This window comes from Puma concolor, chromosome A2 (assembly GCF_028749965.1).
Source record: "Puma concolor isolate L17-30 chromosome A2, mPumCon1.1.hap2, whole genome shotgun sequence".
Lineage (NCBI taxonomy): Eukaryota > Metazoa > Chordata > Mammalia > Carnivora > Felidae > Puma > Puma concolor.
Window position 1 is genome coordinate 50,712,935 of NC_141668.1, and position 22,492 is coordinate 50,735,426.

The 22,492-nt window shown below is 39.6% G+C and overlaps 1 protein-coding gene across 3 annotated transcripts in view; it reads left to right on the forward strand.

The window, feature by feature from the left end:
- Nucleotides 1-22,492, forward strand: part of HIBADH (3-hydroxyisobutyrate dehydrogenase) — a 112,592-nt gene that overhangs the window by 76,135 nt on the left and 13,965 nt on the right. For all 3 annotated transcript variants that reach the window (XM_086693759.1, XM_086693747.1, XM_086693752.1), the window contains one exon: nucleotides 21,316-21,449. In XM_086693759.1, coding sequence (XP_086549885.1) covers nucleotides 21,316-21,449 — 134 coding nt within the window. The remainder of the gene's footprint in view (nucleotides 1-21,315; nucleotides 21,450-22,492) is intronic.

The following is a 22,492-nucleotide window of genomic DNA, read 5'->3' on the forward strand; positions in this document are numbered from 1 at the left end:
CTGAGTATCAGACCGGCCCCTGACTGATGCACATGTAGAACATATTCAAATAGTACTGCCAAGACTTTGAAAACTGAACTGACATTGGGACCACAGCCCACAAAAGGCATGTTGCAATTTGTTTGACCCTAATCTGGTCAATTGCCTGGTGAAACGAACAGACAAAACCGCAAACACAATATTCTTCATAGAATTTGGACAAGACCCAGAGTCTCATAACACATACTATTCCAAACGTCTATGATGAAAAATTACTTGACATAGGAAGAACAAGGAAAGTCTGATAAATTCTCAAGTGAAAAGACAATCAAGATGCCAATCCTGAGATTACCAGGCAGTGACTTTAAAACAGCTATTATAGGGGCGCCTGGGTGGCTCAGTCGGTTAAGCGTCCGACTTCGGCTCAGGTCACGATCTCACGGTCCGTGAGTCCATGAGTTCAAGCCCCGCGTCAGGCTCTGGGCTGATGGCTCAGAGCCTGGAGCCTGCTTCCAATTCTGTGTCTCCCTCTCTCTCTGCCCCTCCCCTGTTCATGCTCTGTCTCTCTCTGTCTCAAAAATAAACGTTAAAAAAAATTTTTAAAAAAATAATAAAAAATAAAACAGCTATTATAAATGTGTTCTAAGAAGCAAAGAAATAGAAGCAATAAACAAGAACCAAATAGAAATTTTATAACTGAGAAATACAGTTAACTAGAAATTTGAAAAAAACCACTGGTTGTGTTTAAAAGCAGAGTGAATATGACAAAGGAAAGAGTCCGTGAATTTGGAGGCAGAAATGATGTGAATAGAAATTATCCATTCTGAACAATACAGAGGAGAAAAACTTAAAAAAAAAAATGAGCAGAGCTTCAGGATCCTATGGGATAATATCAAAAAGTCTAATATTTGTGCCATTGAAGTTCTAAAAGGTTATGAGAGTGTGGGGTAGAACAAGTTATTTGAAGAAAAAAATGACTGAAAGCTCACCAAATTTGACAAAAGACAAACTTATAAATCCAACAAACTCAGTGAGCCTGAAAAAGGATAAACTCAAAGAAACCCGTGCCCAGATATATCATAATCAAACTGCTGAAAACCAGAGAAAAAGAAAAAAAACTCTTGAAAGCAGTCAGAGAAAAGTGATGCATTACAGGGGAACGATGATTGGAATGACTTCAGAGAAACCATGAAGCCCAGAAGGCAGTGGAACAACACTTTATAGTGTTGAAATCAGAATTCTATATATGGCGAAATATTCTTCAAATTGAAGGTGAAATAGGGATAGTCTCAGCTAAAGGAAAACTACAAGAATTTATCTCCTGAAGACCTGCTCTAAAAACATTAGGTACTGCATCTAATAGAATCACTTCAAAACATATAAAGCAAAAAAAGTGTAGAACCACAAGGAGAAATTGACAAATGTGGGACACTGTCATGGTGGGACAGTTCGGTATATCTCTCTTGAGCAATTGATGATCAAACAACAACAAAATAAGGAGATAGCTTTGAATAACACAAAGAAGTTGGTCAGGAGGACGTATATAGAACCTCTTACCCAGCCATCGAAGAAGAAATATATTTCTCAAGAGTTGGAAAAATTAGGGGCACCTGGCTGGCTCAGAAAAGCATGTGACTCTTGATCTTGGGGTTATGAGTTCAAGCTGCATATTGGGTGTAGAAATTACTAAAACAAAAGTCTTGGAAAAATTATTAAAAATTAACCACACAGTATACCACAAAGCAAGTCTCCAATACCAATCTATATTTTATAGATTGCATTCTCTAACCACAATACAATTTAGATACCAATAGCAAAAATAAATAAAACCTTCGATATATTTGAAATTAAAAATCACATTTCTAAAGAATTCATGTTGTATACTCAAAGAAGTTAAATAAGAAAAAATACTTAGAACTTAATAAAATACATATATTAAATGGGGATACACCTCACACAGGACTTTTAGGAAAAAGTAAATCCAAGTTTTGAATGGAAGTTGAAAGTATATTATAAGGAAGCAAGTGGAGTATAACAAAAAGCTTCTAAAAATTAAAATTTCCTAAATAAAAATAAAATACATGTTGAAGGATAATATCAAACAATATCAGCAACAAAACCCAAATAACCCAATTAAAAAATGGGCAAAGGGGCGCCTGCGTGTCTCAGTCGGTTAAGCGTCTGACTTCAACTCAGATCATGATCTTGAGGTTTGTGAGTTTGAGCCCTGCATTGGGCTCTGTGCTGACAGCCCAGAGACTAGAGCCTGCTTTGTATTCTGTGTCTCCTCTCTCTGCTCCCTTCCATGCTCATGCTCTGTCTCTCTCTGTCTCTCAATAATAAATAAACATTAAAAAAAAATTTTTTAAATAGGCAAAGGAAATAAAAAAGAATGAGATCTTGCCATTTGCAACTACATGGATGGAACTAGAGGGTATTATGCTAAGCGAAATTAGTCAGAGAAAGACAAATATATGGCTTCATTCATATGAGGACTTTAAGATACAAAACAGATGAACAGAAGGGAAGGTGAGCAAAAATAATATAAAAACAGGGAGGGGGACAAGACATAAGAGACTCTTAAGTATGGAGAACAAGCAGGGTTACTGGAGGGGTTGTGGGAGGAGGGGTCGGCTAAATGGGTAAGGGGTATTAAGGAATCTACTCCTGAAATCATTGTTGCATTATATGCTAACTTGGATGTGAATTAAAAAAAATAAAATAAATTAAAAAAGCAAAATAATGGGCAAAGGACTTGAGTAGACACTTCTCCAAAGAAGTATACAAATAGCCAATAAAACAATGAAAAGATGATCAACATCACTCATCATATAGAAATGCATATCAAAACCACAATGAGATACCACTTTGCTCTCATTAGAATCTAGGCTATTATGGGGCACCTGGGTGGCTCAGTCAGTTAAGTGTCCAACTTAGGCTCAGGTCATGATCTTACGGCTCTTGGGTTTGAGCCCCATGTCGGGCCCTGGGCTGATAGAGCCTGGAGCCTGCTTCAAATTCTGTGTTTCCCTCTCTCTCTGCCCCTCCCCTGATCACACTCTTTCTCTCCCCTTCAGAAAGAAATAAACATTAAAAAAAAAAGAATCTAGGCTATTATGAAAAGACAAACAACAGAAAACAACAAGTATTGGTGAGGATGTGGAGAAACTGGAAGGCTTGTGCACTGCTCGTGGGAAGTAAAATGGTGCACCCATGTGGAAAATGGTGTAGTGGTTCATCAAAAAAACATAGAAGTACCATATGATCTAGCAGTTTTACTTCTGGGTATATACCCAAAATAATTGAAAGAAGGGACTTGAAAAGATATTTGTATACCAGTGTTAATAACAACAAGTTTCATAGCAGCCAGAAAGTAGAAACAACTAAAATGTTCATTGATGGATGAATGGGTAAACAAAATCTGTATACATGTAATCAAAAGTTATTCAGACTTAAGATGGTGTGAAATTCTGATACATGCTATAACATGGATGAACCTTGAGGATGTTATGCTAGTGAAATAAGCCAGACATAAAAGGATAAAATATTGTATGATTTCTCCCCACCTCATTTGTTTTTTAGTTCCCACATATGAATGAAATCATATGGTATTAGTCTTTCTGTGTCTGATGTATTTCACTTAGCATAATACTTTTTTGGTCCATCCCTGTTGTCCCAAGTTGTAAGATCTGGACTTTTTTTATGGCTTCATAATATTCCATATTGTGTGTGTGTGTGTGTGTGTGTGTGTGTGTGTGTGTGTGTGTATGTAAATACACACACACACACACACATCTCCTTTATCCATTTGTGTATTAGTGGACACTTAGCTGCTTCCCTGTCTTGGTTATTGTAAATAATGCTGCAGTAAACATAGAGGTGTCTATAACTTCAGATGTGTGTTTTCATTTTCTTTGGTTAAATACACAGTAGTGGAATTATTGGATCATATTGGTATTTCTTTTTTTAAACTTTTTGATGAATCTCCATATGTTTTCCACAGTGGCTACACCAATTTACATTCCTACCAACAGTGCATGAGGGTTCCTTTTTCTCCACATCCTCACCCATACTTATTTCTTATCTTTTTTATTATTTAGCCCTTCTACCAAGTGTAAGGTGATAACTCATTGTGGTTCTGATTTGCTTTTGCCTGGTGATTAGTGATGTTGAGCATCTTTTTATGTGTCTGTTGGCTGTCTGTATTTTGTCTTTGGAAAATGTCTTTTCAGGTCCTCTTCCAATTTTTAAATTGGGGTATTTGGTTTTTTGGTGTTGAGTTGTAGAAGTTCTTTATATAGAATTTTGTAAGTCATACTGTACAGATTTCTCTGATTTTCTGCACCCTCTGTTTTCATTAACAAATCAGGAAAAAAATTTTTTAACAAAATGCTATTCATCGTTTTCTCCACTATTAGACTTCCTCTACTTCTCTTTTTGCTGGAAATTTCTTACTATCAATTTATTATATGGCTATTATGCAATGAACTCAGGGTCTAGGGGAAGCAAACAGGTAAACAACTTTGATAGTGATGTGATCAGTAACAGGGATACAGATAAAATGTGTATGGAGGATGCACAGAATGTGGGATGGTGGTTGGAAATGACATTTGAGCCGAATTTTTGAAGAATAAGTGGATTTTTGCTAGCTAAGCAGAGCCTGAGATGGGTGCTGGAGTAGGGAGTAAATGTGGATAAGCATACCAGAAAGACACAGCATGAGTGTAGGAAAGCAAGAAAGATGAAGTTCATGTTTTGCATGTGGGGAAAAGAAGGGGTCATCTTGTTTGGCTAGAGTGCCAGGTGTTGGGTGTCAGGGGCTGAGAAGTTAATCTAGAAAGGCGAGCTGAGATCAAGCTTGGAAGAACCTTGCATGCCATGCTGAAAAACTTCTAATCTTGGCGTAAGATCGAGATCTTGAAAGATTTCAAGGAGACAGATAAGATGAATGGTTTTCATGGCCTTGGTGAGAATTGGGTTCAAGGGAGAGTGTGCAGAGAGAGGAGAACGAACCGAGGTATTGCAATATTTTAGGTGAAGGACGAGCAGAGCCACAACCAGAGCCAATAGCTGGATATGGAAAGAAAAGAAAAATTGGAGAAAAATATGTTTTGTTAAGATAGTAAATTCATGTTTTGATGCACCTTTTCTGTTCTAAGTGCATGAAAATCATAGAATATAGCAATCGAATACATAAGAAAATGAATAGGACACAGTTGTGCTCCAAGGTAAGACACCTGTCTCCATGGACCAAAACCAGAGTGGAAATATAGTACATTGAGTGATACTAAAGCCATCAGCTAGCTAAGCTGTGGGTCCAGTAGTGGCTGGGAGTTCTGTTCCAGGGTAAAAAGTACTCCACATGAGTAATGGGGGCTGGTCCCAGGCACACAGCTGGCAGACTGTGAAGCTCAAATCCCCAGCTGACCATGGCCCAGGGCTACGGTTTTTAGTAAGCTTTGAACCTAGGACATGGAAAGACATTACAGTGGTTAAGACCAAGCCCTGAACCAAGCCATCTGTTGGCTCCATGTCTGGATCTGTGGCTTCCCTAAAATCCCTTAAGAGCGGGCACCGAACCCCCAGCCACTGTAAGAACCGATCCTAAACTGGGGCCCGGGAAGCCAGAATAGACAACTGTAAAATCATATACAGGGAGAAGTGAGCACAGAGGGTAGGGAGTAGGGAGTGAACAAAATTTTTCCATTTACAATGAGCTTGCATCCTGAAATTCTACACACATAAAAGATAGTTAAAAAATAACCCTACCTGAGGAATTATTAAATGATATACTTTAGTGAGGAGAAAGATTCAATCTAAGGAGAAAGGCAAAGAATATCAGAAATAATCATGAGCACAAAATGATTTTTTTTTTAATTTTTTTTTTCAACGTTTATTTATTTTTGGGATAGAGAGAGACAGAGCATGAACGGGCGAGGGGCAGAGAGAGAGGGAGACACAGAATCGGAAACAGGCTCCAGGCTCTGAGCCATCAGCCCAGAGCCCGACGCGGGGCTCGAACCCACGGACCGCGAGATCGTGACCTGGCCGAAGTCGGACGCTTAACCGACTGCGCCACCCAGGCGCCCCACAAAATGATTTTTAAAATAAAATTAAAAACTTTAAGTACTGACTATTTAAAAAACCTGTTTTGTGTGTTTAAAAAAAAGATAAAACGAAAACTCTGGACAATAAGATTTACAGCATAGGGGGGAGCAATGTGGTATCCTCTGGCTTAATGCATGTTAAGGTTCACATCGTGTTTGAGAGGAGAATGGAGTCCTGAAAAACTTTAGATGTTACTGGAGGAATTTATAGTTAGTGATACATGTTTAAAGTTTTTAAGGATTATCATTTAGAAGAATAGAAAAGTGATCGATAGATTCCAAAGCCCACAGGAAAATAAAAAGGAACTTAGAAAACTTTTATCAATTCAGCAGAAGGTAAGGGAGGAGGAAAAATAAATTCAAGGGAAAATGAAAGTAAATACCAAAAATGTGCTAGAAATATGTCTAATCACAATAAATGTAAGCAAATCCACCTTTTTAGGAGAATTTTCAAATGTTTATTCATTTTTTGATAGAGACAGAGCAGGGGAGGGGCAGAGAGAAAAGGAGACGCAGAATCTGAAGCAGGCTCCAGGCTCTTAGCTGTCTGCACAGAACCCAGTGGGGGGCTCCCACCCATGAACCATGAGATCATGACCTAAGCCGAAGTCAGACATCTTGTGGCAGTCATATTCTGGGGAACTGACCTTGAGAGATGCCGCCACGGGATTCGTAGTGTCTGTGGATAATAGTAATTACTATCTTAACTGAGATAGGAAATGCAGGAGGAGGAACCAGTTTGGGGTCTGTGTGAGGAGAGAATGGGAAGATAGAAGTTGTTGGAACATGTGGAGCTCCTTAGACCGGTGTATTTTGTTTGTTTTGTCTTGGTTTGGGAGATTTTTTTTTTTTTTTTTTTTTAATTTTTTTTCAACATTTTTTTATTTATTTTTGGGATAGAGAGAGACAGAGCATGAACGGGGGAGGGGCAGAGAGAGAGGGAGACACAGAATCGGAAACAGGCTCCAGGCTCCGAGCCATCAGCCCAGAGCCTGACGCGGGGCTCGAACTCACGGACCGCGAGATCGTGACCTGGCTGAAGCCGGACGCTTAACCGACTGCGCCACCCAGGCGCCCCTGGTTTGGGAGATTTTTGAGCCTAGAGACTATTACAGTGCTGCCTTGAAGTGCCTGGCCTGGTGCTGTGTGCTGTAGTAGGAGTTCAGGAAGGTGGAATGGATATATGAATTAGCTGAGATAAATGTATTGATTTACCAATGAGTGGAATTGGAGATGAGATTTATTTTATAGGTGACGGCCCTGAGGCTCCAAGCCACTGATTTGCACAAAATAATACTGTTCGTGTCAGAACCGGAGCTTGAACTGAGGTCTGCTGTGTTCACCTGTGCAGGCCATGCCTCTCTGAAGAGACCTGAATTGAGGGTGAAATTCAGCTTGACCTCCGTATGTCAGGCTTGGTCTTCTTACCTCCTCGAGGCTACTTGCCTGCTTAGGGTAGAGCCTTTTTCTGATCTGCTTATATGCAAGGGGCTGCCTTTTTGTGGTTGGTCTACCTTGAATTGTGACATTCTACAGTTCAAAGGCTCCACCATTTCTCATGCCTGTAAGGGAAAGAGGAAATTAAATAACCGTAGCCTCTTGGCCTAAATTTGGCTTCGTAATTAGGCAGACCAGCAGCCCTCACTTGGTTCCCAAGTATTATCTTGGGATTATTGCCTTCTCTTACATCTTTGAGCCATTTCACTTCGCTTTACATCCTCTCATTTTACACTCCCACCTTTCACCCCAACCGGTGCCAGGACCCTAGGCGGTGTCTCATTTTTATGAATGTTGGCATGTGTGTATGTGGCACATATAACATGTTGGGGTTTTTTTGCTACTACCATGTTTGTGGCTTAAGTTTAAATACCATTTGTTATGGGTTTATCATCATTTGCTTCTTTTTTTAGCCTAAGCTTTTGGTTTAACCAGTTCTTGATTGTAGGTCTTGTGCTTTGTTTAGTCTCCTGTTTTTTTTCAACTTAACTCCTAGATGATCTGTCAGCAGAATTTGTGCATCCTTCCTGTCTTTGGGGAAGCAACCTGGCCTAGTGCAGTGAGCATACTATTGGAAATTGGAGGATCTTAATTTTACCAATTTGCCTAAACTGGGTATATTTGCTTATTGTCTATGAACTGTTATTTTTTAAATGGAGGTTATAAGACTAGTATGGCTTTCCTCAATTTTCTCTAGATAACTACATTAAGCGTTCATAAAAATCATTATAATTAGGGGTGCCTGGGTGGCTCAGTTGGCTAAGTGTCCACCTTAGGCTCAGGTCATGATCTCATGGTTTGTGAGTTCGAGCCCCACGTCGGGCTCTGTGCTGACAGCACGGAGCTTGTTTGGGATTCTCTCCTTTTCTCTCTGCCCCTGCCCCACCTTGCACGCGTGTGTGCATATTCTCTGTCTCTCAAAGTAAATAAATAAACAGTAAAAAAAAGTTACCATCCTAACCATTTTTAGTATACAGTTCAGTTCAGTAGTATTAAGTACATTCACATTTTTTGTGCAACAATTAACGACCATCTATCTCCGGAGCTCTTTTTATCTTGCAAAACTGAAATTATGTACTCATTAGATAGCAACTCCATATTTCTGTCTCCCCCCAGCCCCTGACAATCACTATTTTACTTTCTAATTTTAATTTTTAAATTTTTTTTCTATTTCATCTTAGAGAAAGAGGGAGAGAGAGAGAGAGCTAAGCAGGCTTCATGTTCCACATGGAGTCCAGTGCAAGACTTGATCTCATGACCTTGGGATCATGACCTGAGGTGAAATCAAGAGTCAGATGCTCTACTGACTGAGCCACCCAGGAGCCCCAACTTTCTGTCTTTATGTGAATTTGACCATCTGGGTACCTCATATAAATGGAATCGTGCAGTATTTGTCCTTTTTTGACTGGCTTATGTCACTTAGCATGATGTCCTCAAGGTTCATCCACGTTTAGCATGTGTGAGAATGTCTTTCCTTTTTAAGGCTGAATGATACCCCATTCTATGTATACACTACATTTTGTTTACCCATTCATCCTTTGATGGACATTTGGATTGTCTCTACCTTTTGGCTGTTGTGAATATTGTGGCTATGAAAATTGGTATATAAATATCTCTTCAAGACCCTGCTTTTAGTTCTTTGGGATATATATATCCAGAAATGGAATTGCTAGACCATATGATGATTCTGTTTTTATTTTTTTGAGGAGCTACCGTACTGTTTTCCATAGAAGCTGCATCATTTTATATTCCTAGCAGCAGTGCTCAAACATTCTAATTTCTCACATTCTCGCCAATACTTGTTATATGATTGGTTTTGCTTTAGAGTAGTCATCGTAATGGGTATGAAGTTTTCTTTGGTATTCTTACACAATAAATTCTGATTCATATATATTGAGCCTGAGTCCAGACTTGGAATGGCAAGTTGACTGTTGTCTTTGTACTTGACACACTGAACAAGTTACAGCCATTGACTGTTCATGTAGACAGGAGATAGGATGTATTAAAGGGTAAGGAGGGAAGGCCGTCACCTATGATAGGGTGATGCACGTGGCTTATTTTTTATTTAAAAAACAAGGGGCAAGAAATATTCCTTTTTGCTATGATTCGTTCTCATGAAACCAGATGAAGAGTTCTCCCTGCTTATATTGTCAACATTCAGTAGTTGCCTTTATCACATATTTGGTCTCACAACACTTTGTAAGAGTTTTATTATGCAGGTTTTAGTACTTGAAGTCGACCACAAATATAATGAGTCTTTATTACTTCCTATAGGAGTGTTTTCCTACTCAATAAGGAAATAGGTCCAAACCCTGAGTAAACAGCAACATGTCCTTGGTCCTTATGCAAATCTAGTTAGTTACTTTTCCTTAATGTTATGTTGTGCAGCATCAGAAATGGTTGCACAAAGATATGTAATAGCTGAGGGCTTAGAAAGAATGAGAGTGGACTAAGTCCAGCTTACATTTAGAAGTGCCACTTCTTCAACCATGCCCACTCCACAATTCAAGAGTCCAGATTCTCACAGGGACTCCCGCGTGGTTTCCAGAGATAATAATTCCTTGTTAGCTGAGTGGAGCTTTTTAGCTTCTCTTTAGTTTCTTGCTATCCGCAGTTTACTCCAGTTTGCCGTGAGGTTATCATCTTGCCTTTTCTTACTCCTTCTTCTTCTCTACCCTCCTTCTCTATCGGCCATCACTTCTTTTTACCTACCCCCAAAGTTGCAACAGTATATAGTCTATGCGGACAGTCAGCCCTCTGTAAATAGAGGGCAGCTGATCTTGGCGCTTGTTTTTCCTCTCAAGCAGGCTGGAGGGAGACAACCCCAGAGTCGTGGTGTGGGATATGGCAGCCGTTGAATTACGCAGAATTTGGTTGTTGGCCTTGTTTTACTTTGTGACTGTTAATGCTGAATGCAAGGAGTGGATAGAAAATAGCAGATTCCTGTCAGAGAAAAATGTTGCAAATTACGCAACTCCTCAAGAAGGTAAAATAGAAGGACATTAAAGTTACGGGCTTATCTAACGAACAGACTTTTTTTACTTGGCTTTTAGAAATGATTTTGAAAGCTGAAAGATACATTGTCTACAAAATGGAGTTTTTTAAATCACATTCTCCAAAGGCATGAAGTTAACTTTCTCCTTGGACACCAGGCAACAAGCTTTCAGAAGCCCAGAGTTTCATTGCGCTCCAACACCGTGCACCGTCTTCATCTGGGGTGAATGTCGGGGAGCTGGTTTTTACGGCGATTTTCAAAATGAAAGCAAACCATTTTGTTCTGTTTACCCCACCCTTTAAACCCCACTGCTTCTGTCTGATGGCCTCCGTACTGCACTCACTGGTCCTTCTCAAGCCAGCCCAGCTCCATGCGGAACGTTCTGTTGCTCTTTCAGCATAAGCAGGTCTATTGTGATATTTATCTGAATTCAAACAAGGCTAATTAAAAGAGCTGCTGACAGTTGTTGTGATCTGACTTTGACTGCAGCTTGATGGTCATTATGGGTAAATAATGAACCAGGCCTGCAAATGTAGCAGCTGCCAACTTGGGATAGAAGAACGGCTATTGCTTCCAATTTAAGGATCTATCGACCGCTTCCCTTCTCCCTGCAGATCTTCTGCAGAAAACTAATGTTTTCTGCTGCTGTGTATTGTGGTTTCAGCTGTTTCAGATATAGCCTATAATTTCCTTCTTTAATATTTAACTTAGGACATTATTAGCTTTCAGAGTTAACAACTTTTCTATTTTGAAGAAGTTCAGCTTTGTCCTTACGCATGCTATCACTAGCTAACCAGCTGTGGTTTATTTATACGTGTTTCATTTATATTATGCAGGAAACAGCTAGTCTTAGAAGAACAAGGTATAGCTTTATGAAGATGTTTCAAAATCCTGTGTAGATGTTTTGTTTTTGTTTTTTGTCTTTAGGAGCTAATGCACGTCCCTTGCTTTATTTTCTTAAAGATAGACACCTGCTGCCACACCTCAGTTTTGCGTTTTGTTCACCTCACCAGTGACTTCTGAAATACTTTGGTGCAAAGCTCTATCAATACGGAGAAACCTCAGTGACTTTCATTACCATGCGATATTGAATGTATCGTCACTCCATCATGAGCTTTTCCGTGTCCTGTTAGCAAGTAGGGACAGGTGCATTACAAGTAAGAGAACAGGCACCTTGTATTCATAGATTAATACACTTTACTGCAGATTTCCCACACTTGTAAAATATAGCTTCTGGATTTCAAAGTCACATTCTAGAATTTAACACCAGCCAGTACTTAATGACACATCTGTAGCATTTGCTCACCTGCCACGGAAAAGGCTATCTGCATTATATAAAGCACGAGGACACGGTGGCGCTTTGTGCATAATGCAGCAGAGCTTCGAGATCTTGCTGGGAGGAAATGATCCCAAACATGCCCCTGAAAGACAAGTCTTACTTTGAAAAATAATGATGAAAAATTGCTTATTTCTCCCATGTATTTGTGTCTGTGTTTATTTCAGGAAAAACTAACTAAACTTTGTTTATCTGACTCTAGAATAGTGTTGAGAGTGTTTTTGCTTTTCTGTTTCCAGCATGGATGAGGCCAGAAATAGTGTTAACAAGGGGTTATGTTATGCTGGCTTATGTTAAACCAGATCACCCCCTAACATGTGCAGAGCCATTCATCTGTGTCACCAAAACCCAAGAGAACATCTGACATGGACTCTGAAACAGAAACAGTGATCACTTACAAATCAAACATGGCACGCTCTAAACTGATTGTGCACGGCAATCTTTTCTAGAAAGGACAACTAATTGAACATGATAAAGTGTAAAGTTAATTAACACCCTTAAATTTGTTGATTACTTTCACGGGATTATATTGTTCGTTGAGTAGCAGCTTTCTGTCCCAGCTGTCGCCTTTTTCAGCGAATGTCGCTGGTAAACAATAGAGACACCATAACAAGTCGTAAATGGTCCCTGTGACAGCAGCCCCTTGTGAGGCTGCATCTGTAGAAAATGATTAGAACAATTGCATTTTAAAGACGGCTCACATTGCAGCCCAAGTCCCATTGGTCCTCTTCTTGATCTCTTTTGATGGCAGACTGGTTAAAACATTTAAGTTCTTTTGAGTAAATTAAGTGATTTACTACGTTTTGCTATATATCAATGAGAGCGCCTTGGTGGCAGGATTTTTGCAGTATCATAAACAAATATAATTGGAATGTACTTTTTTAGATTTCTTCCCTCTCTAGATTTGACGGCCTCTTTCTGGTAGTTCTAGAATTGAAAATGATCTCCTTATTTGTGACTTGTAAATGGTTATTCTAAGTTATCAGCACTTGAGTAATGGACTTTCTATCATAATCCTTGGTTCAGCTTCTCAGTAAGGCTGAATTCCAAATTTCACTTCTTTGCTGTTTAGGCCAAAGACCTCGCGGTATTCAAGCTGAGTAGATTTACTTGTTGTTATATTTAAAATTTTTATAGCATTTGTGTGATAACCGTGTAAAATACCTTTCCAAAGTATTCTTCCATTTGAGCTTCAAGGTAAGTGTGGCAGGTGGTTTTATCAGCAATTTCAGATGGAGGAACCAAGATTGAGAGGTGTTCTAACTTCTCCAAGTGGGGCAGCCTTCAGTTGTGACCTTGCTCCAGGTCTCTTAACTCAGAATACATGTTCTTCAGTTTTTTTGTGCCTTCCTAATAATGTCTGCATACATGTGCACTTATTATGCTTCTGCACGTTTGTGCAGCAGTAAGTGAACGTACCATTGCCACATGTGGAGAACAGTTCTCCAAAGTTGAGCTTTTTTGATAAGCTAGAGAACATTGTCTTACTTAGTCTTAATTAGTATTCTCGGTTATTTTAGTAGCCATTGATTTCTTCTCTGCCTACCTCCTAAACAGACAATGAACATTTATCACACATGTGATATATGCTGGGTGCTAAGATTCAAACAGCGCTTGCCCATAAGAATCCTTACAAGACATACCAGAAAAATCACTGATGAGAGTAGTCTACATGCTTTATTACAAACATCACTAGAAATGTTATAAAAAAAATAGAGAAAGGGGATTATGGTCATGCATTGCTTCTTAGAGTGCACATGAGTTGAGTCTTGAAAGATAAACAGGAGTTAGCCAGGCAAAGGGAGGCAAGGGAATCTCATACAAGGGAGTCACCTAGGAAAGATATGGATGCATAAAAGGAAAAAATCATTGCACATTCCAGCTACTGTAAATAGTTCAGTATGCATAGCATGATGGTTTTTGTTGCAGGGAGTAGATAGGAAACCAGAGAAGAGTCCAGTTAGAGTCCATTGACAAGAAAAGTAAAACTTCAAAAAATCAGAAACCATTTAAGGACAAAAAAGAGAAAGTTCATTGCTTCCCAGGACTCAGGACAGATACAGTGAGTTACGTAGTTCTTCTTTTTGGTGAACACGAACATGCGAATATTTCAGAAAGAAGAACTTTTACTTAGCAGAAAACAACAGTGAGGCGCTATGTAGAAATGCTGAGTGATAGTGAATAATGTCTTCAGCTGCTGGTTATGTTCATGTTGATGCATAATTTGAAACTTAAGCCTGTTTTGGTTCTCATAACAAAACTGCCAGACATTGGGACACAGATAGACGTAAATATTAGACTGAGGTGATTATTGTTAATGAGCTCTGTTGCAGGTGGGCTAAGATTAGAAAGAGATATAAAACAAGAATTGAATTACTTTGAAAAAATTACTACTGCTTTTGTTGTGAAAATGTGACGAACATCATCTATTGTTTCACTTACTGTCTCCTGATTGAAGTTCCAGATGTGAATTTTTTAAAACATGTAACTTGATGAGGCTCCTTTATTCCTCTCCCAAATAGTGTTTGCCAAGACCTCGAAGATACTCAGACCCACATTTGAAATTTATTGTGAAATCTTATGGTTTCATTTTTGTATTTGTTCTTAATTCTGATTCTCAGTTTTCTGATTGTTTTCTTCTAATAAGCAAACTCACATTGGTTGTGAAGAGAGGTAGGCTTTTATGTGTGTGTATTTAATTAGATAGTAGGCAGAACTCAGTGTCCGTGTATAAAACGTACAAAATTATTTGCTCAGCTCATGTTTTAAACTGCTCTGTTTGATTTGCAAACAGATTCAGGATATCTATATTCTTATCAAAGCTTTCAAAGCCTACCCACAGTTGATGGCAAGACCGTTACTCTTTGAGAACAATTTGTTTCTTTTTCCACCCTTTCTCTTTCTGAGAACTCATTATTCTTTCAATGACGGAGGTCAAAAAATGGAAGAAAAGAGGGAATCAGGATTTGGTGGCGATTGTCCTCATCCATGACACTTGGTATATGATGCTACCTTTTGGCATTTATTTCTGAGTATATGTCTCTTTTCCTGAATTATGGTTTAGACCTTTTGAGGGCAAAGATGGTGTTTCATACCTGCTGTGACCTTATATTCTGGACTTTCTGGAATAGTTGTATTTCAGATATTCTCCTAAGCCCATGGGATCGAGGAAATTGTTAAAGGCACCGAACAGTTAATTGCTGATGATACTTTTCTTCTTTGCACCTCCACGTGCCTATGTGTAGACCTCTCCTGTAGTATGCATCTGTCTTTTACTATTTATAATTGTCTGTTTGCCTTCTCTCTTTTCCCATCTCCATATACACGTACACACTCACCTCCACCACCACAAACACTAGGTTTCAAACTCCTTGAGGACAAGGATTGTTTCCTCTTATACCCCAGGGTTTCCTCTTGTTCCCCACAGACAAATGGATCTCCAGTGGTCAGATTTTTTTATGTCAACCATAAGTAGGAGTGGAAGGAAAGAAAGAAGATAGTTTAGATAATGGAGACTTCCTGTGATGCCTTTGAGAGAGAGAAAAAGAGAGGCTGACTTTGAGACTTTGATTAGATTTAAAGTGTTTCTCCGCTCTAAGGTTGATCGAAATTAAAGCAGTTTCCAAGAGAAGTGGTAGACGCCTGTCCCTTTAAAAACAGGGTGGTCTTGGGGCGCCTGGGTGGCGCAGTCGGTTAAGCGGCCGACTTCAGCCAGGTCACGATCTCGCGGTCTGTGAGTTCGAGCCCCGCGTCGGGCTCTGGGCTGATGGCTCAGAGCCTGGAGCCTGTTTCTGATTCTGTGTCTCCCTCTCTCTCTGCCCCTCCCCGTTCATGCTCTGTCTCTCTCTGTCCCAAAAAAATAAATAAACGTTAAAAAAAAAAAAAAATTAAAAAAAAAAAAATTAAAAAAAAATAAAAACAGGGTGGTCCAGGCACCTATTTTGAATGGTTTGGGCCTTTGCCTTTTCATCTGTACAGATGAGTTCAGTCTTTCTGATTCTGGAGTCATGGGAGAAAAGCACTAGGGGCATCATCACAGGAAAGAGGCATCATCACAGGAAAGTGTCAGATAAAAGCATTAAAGACAACCACAAATATGTAGGCTTATTAGATTTAATTAATGTGGTTACACGAGAAAACTCATTTTCTAATTCGGAACCATTCATATATTGTATAAAATGACACGTGCCTTGGTTTTATGCATTAACATGATAAATGTGGTGGGAGGGTAGATATTTTGTGAACTTGGCAAGTTCAAATGATGGAATTTCAAAAGCTTAAAAGCAATTCAGTGATAATTTTATCTCATCATCTCCCTTTCTAGATGAAACAACTTAGGAGCATATAATGACTTGCTAGAATGGCAGCTGCTTGGTCTGTAGTCGTTAGCCTCTTCTGTGTCTCTGGGAGAACAGTTACCACCCAGTACTGCGCTCAGTTGTTTCCTTGCTCTCCCCTCTGTCATTGTCTCCTCCTGTCTCTCTTTTTGAACAAATGCTGTGTTTGGTGATGGACCAGACACCGTGCATATGGGGTGAATAAGCCATAGAGCTACTGCCCTCATGGAGCCAATGTTCATGTGGGGAATATGGACCAAAACCAGATAAACAGAAGAGTTAAAATAAATAGGTGGTAATAAATAGTGTGAATGAAATTAAAGCAGAAAAGGGGATCGAGAATGGTGGGGTGCCTTTTTCGATTGTCAGATTAAGTGGTCAGGTAAGGCCTCTCTGAAGAGGTAAATTTTGAGAAAAAAATCTGGATGCGGTGAAGGGAACAAGTGATGAATATCTAGGGGAAGAGCATTTTAGGCAAAGTGCAAGTCTTTGAGATGGGAGTGTATTTGACTTGTTTCAGGAACAGTAGGAGTTCAGGATGGGAAAGCACTGAGCGATGTAGACAATGGTATGAGATGAGATGGGAGAGGTGGCCAAGGGCTGCATCCTAGAGGGCCTTGTAGGGCTTTGTAGGACTTTGAATTTTATACCGAGAGTGATGGGAAGCATTAGGAGGCTTGAGAGTAGGAAAGAAACGTGAACTAGACTTATGTTTTAAAAGGTTCCCTTGGGGGCACCTGGGTGGCTCAGTTGGTTAAGCATCCAGCTCTGGATTTCGGCTCAGGTCATGATCTCACAGTTCGTGAGATCGATCCTTGCATCAGACTGTGTGCTGACAGCACGGGGCCTGCTTGGGATTCTCTCTCTCCCTCTCTGTCTCTCTGCCCCTTCCCCACTTGCATGCGCACACACTGTTTTTCTCTCTCTCAAAATAAATAAACATTAAAAAAAAATGGTTCCCTCTGGCTGCTCTATGGAGGGTAGACTATGGAGGCAAGAGCCGAAGGGAGAGCAAGTGGGAAGCTGTTGCAGTAATCCAGGTGAGACATGATGATGGCTCAGTCTAGGGTGGCAGTGATGGGTGAGGAGACAAGTGGCTGGATCACCCAGTGATGGGTGTAAATTCTTAGGAGCAAGGTCACATACACTCATGTGTATGCATACACTCATGTGTAATTCTAGGACTTATCACAGGACCTGATTCTTTTTTTTTTTTTAATTTTTTTTTTTTAACGTTTATTTATTTTTGAGACAGAGAGAGACAGAACATGAATGGGGGGAGGGTCAGAGAGAGAGGGAGACACAGAATCGGAAGCAGCCTCCAGGCTCCGAGCTGTCAGCACAGAGCCCGACGCGGGGCTCGAACTCGTGAACCACAAGATCATGACCTGAGCTGAAGTCGGACACTTAACCGACTGAGCCACCCAGGCGCCCCAGGACCTGATTCTTAATAGGTTCTCAGTTTTGTTGAACGAGTGAAAACAAATGCGGCATTCTTGTCACCTTCCCATATACCCTGCTGCCGCTGAAAGGTTTTACTAGAGGTCTGTGCTGTAATTTCAATATCACTGTCCATGGACCACTTTAGTACTTCCTAACCTGGGCCAGCCTCCTTCCAGTGTTCATAGGTGTCGTCCAAACCCACTCATGTTTAGCCAGAGAGGCTAAAATTCTCCTAGAGAAGACAGCGACTAAGACAACCAGATAGGAAAGGACTTTGAGGTATCATGTAGGTAAAGATAAAACTCCCACTCCACAAACCCATGGCATAAAGTAGTGAGGCCTGACATTTAAGTAGCATGTCATATTTTACAGCATATATGTGTTCATATATTCACAGCCACTCTGTGAAGAAGTTATTAATGCTTTTCCCACGTTATATGCCGAGAATCACACAGCCAGTGAATGGTACATCCCCTAAACCACATATTCCATCTCCAGATTTTTACTCTTTCTATGAACTTACGAATTACTCTTTCTATGAATTTGTATGAATTTCTTATGAATTTATTTATCAAACAGCCATCTATTGAATGTATCATGCACTGTGGTAGTAATGGGAATGCTGACAGAAACAAGACCTCAGTGCTGATCTTGTGGGAGCTTGTAGTGTAATGGAGGCATCAGGTAAGAAAATCAAACATTGTAATAAGGTGTTATAAATGCTGTAATAGAATTAAGCACAGGATATGTTTTGATTTCGTATACATAATTACTAAAATGTAGGGTTAAAATAAATCCCTCTCCCAGTATTCTAGAAACTGCCTGAGTGTGTGTTCTGTGTTTTCCTATTCGGGGAAGTGGATTTGAATTAAAATGGCATGGCACTGTAATAAATTTATTGTTTATTATTGATAGACCTCAAACGCTGTACAATGTCTTCTGAAATCTGTAGGATGTCTTACATCCTTTAGAGTTCCACCTTCCTAGATATTATTTCCTAAGCTTAAAATGGTTGCGTTTATTTTAGGATTACTTAGGTCTTAATTTTTTGCCTTCACGATGGGACTAGGCTTCATAGTGTCACACGCTTAACGGAATATGTAAGGAAAGACAGGGTTTGGTCCCAAGGAATGCCAAAGCTTTAGAATTGCCCAGGTTAGACCCTTACATTGGCATGTAGGCTATGCAAAAGTCCTAATAATTATGCCACCACAATGAGATGAGAGCAGAAATACCACAGACATCTGAGTTAGAAGATGAATTATTCTTTTTTGTGTGTGATCTTCTTGTGCTTAAGTAACTTATTTCTTCTTTTTGAAATATGTGTTTGAACAAGTGAGAAAGTACACCTGTCAAAAGATTAACCAGCTGAGAACTATTGTCAGCATTAATTTTCCTTTAATAAATGACTCTCTGAAGCTATTTAGCAATCCGTAATCTAGATACAAAGCTATTGACCTATGATGGATAGTGCTGGATTTGTTTGTAAGCTTTGACTTAAATTGTCTACTTAATTTTCCTAGGTCAGATCAACAGGATTAGGAATCGAGATGGTTATGTGGTTTGAATAAAAATGGCTATAGAAATTGAGCAAAATAATTGTAAAAGAGTAATGATCTACCACCTTGGTGAAGTAAATTAGAAACTAACAAAGTGACAATTAAACTTCAACATTATCAGAATGTTCAAAGGACACAGACTGGCTAATTAAAAGCATTTGTTATAATTGGGTTTTTGTACATAATCATTTCCGAAGTGTGTCTGAAAATATTGTGAAATAATGTAATTTAACCTCATGTGTGAGTATCCTCGGCTTTCCTAACATGTGGGCACTTCCTCTTCCACAGTTATTTGGCTAACATAATGCTGACCTCTCTTGCTTTTGATAATTAGTTAAAATAGCATAAACTGTAATAGAAAGGCTGCTTGATCTGGCAATAGCAAAATATTCACAATTTCAATGAAAGAGGAATCTCTTCACTTGGGGTTTTTATATATAAAAACGGTGTATTTCATTGACTAAATTAAACTAAAAAGTAGGCCATTATTTGTAGTTATCGATTCTAATGGCCAGATTTGATAAATAGACAATGATGGTTTCTTTATTCCTAGCCACACTGTAAAATCAAGTGTAAAGGCAAAAACTGTACAAGCTTTCTTCCACACACTTTCCTGGTTTTGACCAATAAAACCCAACTTGAAAATTATGAATTAAAATTTTTTTAATACTAAAAGCAGCAATAATACTCTTGGTTTTCTTTTATAGCTGATAAAATGTTAGATGAATGAAGCTTCCCCTCCTTTTTTTAGGGACAAGTCTAGGGCATGTTTTGTGTGCTAACCAATCATTTCAGTCAATGACCATGCATCAGACCTTTCTAAAGAGCTAGGAAGCAGTAGCCCAGCCACAGCTCATTTCTTCTCCCTGCTCATATCACTAGGAATGAATTGCCCAAACGGTGTATAGGAGGAGGGAAAAGAAAAATCAAATAATACTGGAAAGTGCACATCAGAATTACTGGTCTAAATAAGCGACTGTTTTCTTTAACTTAAAAAAAGACTCTTACCATCTGAAATGCCTACTTGTGTGCGGGAGAAAGAGCCAGGTCTTCCTCTTTGTAGATCTCATCGGTAGATAGCATGTGGGGAGCAAGCAAATGGACTAAAGACACCCAAATCCCCAGAATAGCAGATCCCTCTGGCTCTTCTTGTGCTGGTCAGGGCACAAGGGCCTTTTTCATATACTTTCTATTGCTTGAATAGGTTTCTTAGAATAAAAGATGCATGAGAAGGACAGATTCCATATGTTTTCACTCCTATGTGGATCCTGAGAAACTTAACAGAAAACCATGGGTGAGGGGAAGAAAAAAAATGGTTAGAGAGGGAGGGAGCCAAAACATAAGAGACTCCTAAAAACTGAAAACAAACTGAGAGTTTATGGGGGGTGGGGTGGGTGGGTGATGGGTATTGAGGAGGGCACCTGTTGGGATGAGCACTGGGTGTTGTGTGGAAACCAATTTGACAATAAATTTCATAATGAAAAAAAAAGAAAAAGAAAAATAATTTTCTTATAAAAAAAGAATAAAAGATGCATGTGAATAATAAAATGCACGTTTCAAATTACCATATGTCTCGTGCTATGATTATGCCAGATACTTGAGATGAATTGAGAATAAGCGTTTGAATCTGTGTGTTCTTTTGGGTTATTATTAAACTCCACAATACTTGATTTTTAAAATATTCCAGGAGAGGGGCTAGCTCGGCCAGTAGAACATGCAACTCATGATCTCAGGGTCATGAGTCAAAGCCCCACATTCAGTGTAGAGCTTACTTTAAAAAAAATATGTATATGTATGTGTATATGATACATGCACACACACACACAAAAATATGTATATGTATATGTATATGATACACACACACACACACACACACACACACACGCACACACACACACATTCCAGGAGAGATTTAGGGCATCTTATATACGCCTGACATAAATACAGTTTGGAGGCAAGGTGTTTTCATTTGTTTTGGGGCTTTTCTCTAGTTTTACTATCTACCTAAACACTTGAAGAAATGTATCCTTTTGTTCTGTCCCTTTACCCCCAAACTATTCAGGTGTGGGAGCTGCTCGGTCTAGGAACCTCACATTTATGGTGGGAGGAGTCGAAGATGAATTTGCTGCTGCCCAGGAGTTGCTGGGGTGCATGGGCTCCAATGTGGTGTATTGTGGAGCTGTTGGGACCGGGCAGGTAACATTTTCACATTAATGACCCTGACTTGATGATATACAATTGGCTAAGGTTCACTTGTCTTTCCTGACCATACTATTATTCCAACCCCACTCTGTTCAATTTGTGGATTCTTTGCTCAGATTTTCTTAAATTAATTTGGAATAAATTAGTTTTCCATCATTCCTGCTGGAATTAAGCAGACATCAGCCAATTAACTTATTAAAAAAGATACTGAAAATTTCATCATTCACATTCAAATTTCATCATCCTACTGGCCACTGACATCATCCTTAAAAGTGCTTCCATAGGAAGTGCTCATGGTGTCTCAGTTGCTGTTTTCCTCCAATTATGTACTGCAGCTCTGTTTGTAATATAGTCAGGAAGAAGTAATCTGTGCACTTTTATCTTTTTCTTGAAAAGCGAATAATGTTCGGGGCACCTGGGTGGCTCAGTTGGTTAAGCGTCTGACTTTGGCTCAGGTCATGATCTCACGGTCGGTGGGTTCCAGCCCCGTGTCGGGCTCTGTGCTGACAGCTCAGAGCCTGGAGCCTGCTTCGGATTCTGTGTCTCCCTCTCTTCTCTGCCCCTCCCCTGCTCCTGCTCTGTCTCTCTCTGTCTCTCAAAACTGAATAAACGTTAATTTTTTTTTTAAAGAAAAGCAAATATTTTCATTTAGAAATATATCAGTTCTCTAATCAGATAGAGGTGAATGGCAACCCTGAACTCAGAAATCAAACTAGTTATCCCCCTACCACCACCACCACACGCACTCTCCCTCAATCTCCCCTCCTCTTAATGCTTGGTCCTGGTCACTGGCACCCTCTTTATCTTATTCAAGACTTTGGTATTGTCTCAGATATACCTATTGTCTCCATTCTCTTATCCAGTCTCCAGGTTCTACTGATTTTTGCTTCACTGTCTCTCCTTGTTGGCAGTCTTGTCCATCCCTCACATTACCTGATCCAGTCTTCTCCCGTTGTCTCCTACCTTGCGTACTGCTAGAAAGCCTGGATGCCAGGTTTACCACTCTGCCAACACTGTAACCAAAACCAACTCCATCA